Below are 4,252 nucleotides of genomic sequence, written 5' to 3' on the forward strand. Positions count from 1 at the left end.
TATTTAATGCGGCCCGCCGAAAGAATTTCATATTTAAAGTGGCCCGTTGCTCGAAAAGGTTGCTCACCCCTGCAATAGAACATAATTTTTGTTCGATAAACATTCCCACGGAGTGAACAATTTTGAAAATTCAAGTTTATACCGGCTAGGGAAAGTTCTAAATTTATATAGAAGTTTGAGTGTTTTCGTGTATTTTGTAACAATTTTGTCCCGCTCTGGGGGCAGTTGTGATCACCCCTATAATGAAAAAGCATAAGGATATTGAATACATTTACGGGTAAAAAATAATGCAAGCAATTCTACTAACTGAAATCATGAAAATAAATGTTTAGATGGATGAAACTTTGAAATTAAGAAACGCGTGATGCAAAACTATCATATTCCAGCATATGGAAACGAGATTCAAAAGATGAATCTTTCATTCGCATTTTTATGCATTTTAGCCCAGACTGGTATCTGAATTTCAAAAATATTTATTTAAAAAATTTGGTGATTGTCCGAAAAATATTTCTACACCAACAAAGCAATATAAATTTTTCAGGTGAGCCAATCGGTCATACTGGGTAAAGTTTTATACGGCATCGAAAAATGTAAAAAAATGTGTACATCTTTTACTCGATTTTTAAAATTCTCTATAAGAACTAAAAATACTGGAAAAATATCTCATCATATGAGAAACTATATCATCCTCATTTTGTTATCATTAAATGATAACTATATGACGTTATATTTAAATTTTTTTTTGAATAAGTGTTGTGGAATACCAATGTAGCATCTATTGTATGCTGCCTCGTAGCTGCTATTGTATGATGCCTCGTTTGACGGTACTTTCTTTATTGCACAAAACTGCTAAATGGAGTTAATTTTTACCAAAAAAAAACAAGAAAAAAAAAGGAGATAAAACTCTCAACTTCCTCAGTTTGTATCTTGACTTGTAATTTTTCATGTGATGTTGGACTTGGAAAACAATGGTTGTTTTAATTCAAAATTTGTTGTAAATTTTCACGATCTAAAAAAATCGTTATTGAAAAAATTCAAGCTTAAAACTGCTTGTTTGACGTTCTTTCGAACCAAATACCCTAAAGTACTACTGATGGCTCATTGCGGATTTTCTTTCCTCAATCGACTGAATTTTCCACAAAGAAATCTTTTCTTAAAGCGTATTACTGACATTTCAATTGAAATAAATATAAAAACCACACTTTCACAGCCGGCTAGTCATAATATATGTTTGGCTCCAGTTTAATCACTGGAAAAAATATACAGTGGTAAGAAGTACAATCATCCTGTCCAATCTGAAAGAAAATTGAAAACGTTGTCAACATAAATTCGGTCGGTAGCTTACAGCTATTAGGATTAATTGCAGGTTCTAGACGGTCCGGTCAAAAGCTTTCCTTTCGTTTTTACTGGCGATTTGAGTCTGTGCTGCAACGCTCCTAAAACCATGCTCTCGAGCAATTTAATTCATTCGTCAAAGCGTACCCACTGCTTATTACCTCGATTGACGGCAACCGGCAAAGTACCAAAGAGAATTCTATTCCATCTAACAGATTTACGACAGGCCGTAAAATGTTGTTATTATTTGAAGCGCACTCAACGCGTTGCCACGTGAGGTCAGTTTTTTTTTCCTTTTTTGTTTTAAGCCCCCGAGTAGTATCTTACTTGATCATCACGTTGATCCATCTTCAGTCGGCCCATAGCTCCAAGTCCAGGAAGCATCGCCGAGATAATTGATGAGAAAAATTAGACCGCCGTTGGCGTAGGTTTTGTGAAGACAGAGAGCCCGTAGTCATGATTATTGTCATTATTATCAATCCGCGATCTTTCGAGAGTTAAGAGGGCGCGTCACATCCCAGAAACAATTTTTGAATTCATAAACAGCTTAATCCGCTTCCTCGTTCTCCTTCGTCTACCTTCTTCGAACCCAACTGACCCGAACCCTCCCATCAAACACCTTGAACGCTTATCTCTCAAGTCTTTCATTAGTGCCCACGCGACTCAACCGACCAGTTGACTGACCACCTCAACCTCAACCTGTTATGTATGAGCTTAGCCCAAGCCCAGGTTTGAAGAAAAACAACATCTTTCGAAAGACGCAGGAACGGAAGTGAATTGCGAAACCGTTCTCGCCCATTCAAAATAACAAAAAAAAGATCAAGAAATCATAGTTACTTCCATCAACACCCTTTTCAATTTGAGAGTGTGCGAAACGAAAATTAAGTGTTGAAATTTGTGGCCAGATTATTCCGCTAAAGAAGTTCAGAAAAGTTCACTTTATCTTAACTTTCAACTTAGGGTCACCGGTCACTTGTTGACTCGTTTTTTCCGTTTTTCGCTCCACATAGCCGAATTTCTTTTTTCTCGCCGCCGCCTATCGGCTTAAAATATTCAAATCGGCACCAAATGTGAGATAAATCAAATTAATTATAATTTTAGTCTGCCTATGAAGCCGACATTTTTGGGGGTTTTCTCATCGTTCGAGGCAATGGATAATTTTTTGACAAGGGAACATGGAAATGTTTTGCAGGTTTTCGTGGCTATTCCCGCGAGCTGATGGACTTTGTTTATTGTTGAATTGAAGTTATTCGAATGTTATGATTTAAAAATAAGCAGACGAAATAAAAATATACCATGATAAAGAAACATAGCTTCCCATTTAAACAGAAATAAAATATTGTAGGAAGTTACAAAAAGAATCAAAATAAATCAGAGATCAGAGTGAACAAAGAAATTGTAAACTCAATCTAACCTACATCCTTATGAAAAACTCCAAATATGTGTGATTTGAGATCTGAGATGTGAGATAAGTGAAAAAATAATACAAAATACCTTGAATATTACTCAGCTGACAAATAAAACGATTTTTGCACCAATTGTTGAATGACTTTTGTTCGACTTAATCCCAATTCTGCAAAATGGCGAATATCTCCTAGCGATGTTACAGTGAAGAATCGGTTTAATGATTGGATCAAATCTTCATACTGCTTCTCGTCTTCACAAGCTATAATATTAGCAGATGTGGGGCGCAAGGAATAAATGTGACTTGCTTTTAAGAGAGTTCAAACAATAGTGAACATTTTATTGATTGGTTACGCCTAGTTACATTTTTAAGATTGCTACGATCATCATAATTAGATCAGTGCTTACTATTCTAATACTCCTCCTTAAGCTGATCTATTCATTTTGATATTTTCAGGATACCCATCTTGATTCGATTCCGCTCCAGTTTGATCCGCTGCAGGGGTTTTGTCAATCCGTCAGCAACTTGCCACAGTTTTGCGATCCAGCACGTCCGGGATGAAATGGTGCCGGATATCGATGTGCTTCGTCCGAGGTGTGTATCCAGCATTTTTTGCGATGCAAATGGTGCTCTGGTTGTCGCATCTCAGCTCCATTGCTCCCGGTTGATCGAACTGAGACAAAAGTCCGGACGACCAACAGGCTTCTTGTACGGCAGCTGAAAGTGCCATATATTCGGCTTCGCAGGTCGAGAGTGCCAACATAGTTTGACGCTTGCAGCACTAGGATACGGCCCCGCTTTGTAATAGGAAAATGTATCCGCTTGTGAGTTTCCTATCGTCGAGATCTGCGGCCCAATCTGCGTCGGAGTAACCGATGAGTTTCGATTCGCCTTGCCTCGTATACCGCAGCTTGTACTTCGCAGTTCCCTTCAGGTACCTCAGCAGATGTTTGACGGCCTCCCAGTGTTTGAGAGAGGGATTGGTGTTGAATCTGCTTAGCTTGTTGACTGCAAACAGGATGTCCGGTCGGGTACACTGTGCGAGGTACATCAGGCTTCCGACGGCTTCCTGATAAGGGATTTTCTTCAGCTGCTCCGCATCTTCGGGTTTCGGTGTTGGTTCCTTGGTCAGCTTCTCTCCGCTGTTCATCGGGGTCGTCGCAGGCTTCGCATCGTTCATATTGAAACGATTGAGTACAGTTCCAATATATGCTTCCTGGTCCAGCATCACGGAGTCTTTGGTTCGTGTAACTCTAATACCAAGACAACTTTTTGCTGGCCCGAGATCCTTCATGTGGAAAACGCTGCTAAGTTTCTTTTTGAGCTCATTTATAGTTTGATTGTCGTTGCTAGGTCATCCACATAGATAGCAACAAAGAGAATTTTGCCATCTTTAATCCGGTGATAGAGACATGAATCGTACCCTGAAGCCTTCAGATTCATCTTCTTCAATGCTGCGTCTAGCTTGATGTTTCAAATCCGGCTGGATTGTTTCAGGCCATAGGGCGCTTT

The 4,252-nt window shown here is 38.9% G+C and overlaps 1 protein-coding gene across 1 annotated transcript; it reads right to left on the reverse strand.

Moving 5' to 3' along the window:
* Positions 1-3,521: 3,521 nt before the first annotated feature.
* On the reverse strand, positions 3,522-3,968 carry LOC129742249 (uncharacterized). Its single transcript, XM_055734125.1, has one exon. The coding sequence runs from the start codon at positions 3,966-3,968 to the stop codon at positions 3,522-3,524; it is 447 nt and encodes a 148-aa protein (XP_055590100.1).
* Positions 3,969-4,252: the final 284 nt, after the last annotated feature.

Source organism: Uranotaenia lowii, chromosome 2, assembly GCF_029784155.1.
Source record: "Uranotaenia lowii strain MFRU-FL chromosome 2, ASM2978415v1, whole genome shotgun sequence".
Lineage (NCBI taxonomy): Eukaryota > Metazoa > Arthropoda > Insecta > Diptera > Culicidae > Uranotaenia > Uranotaenia lowii.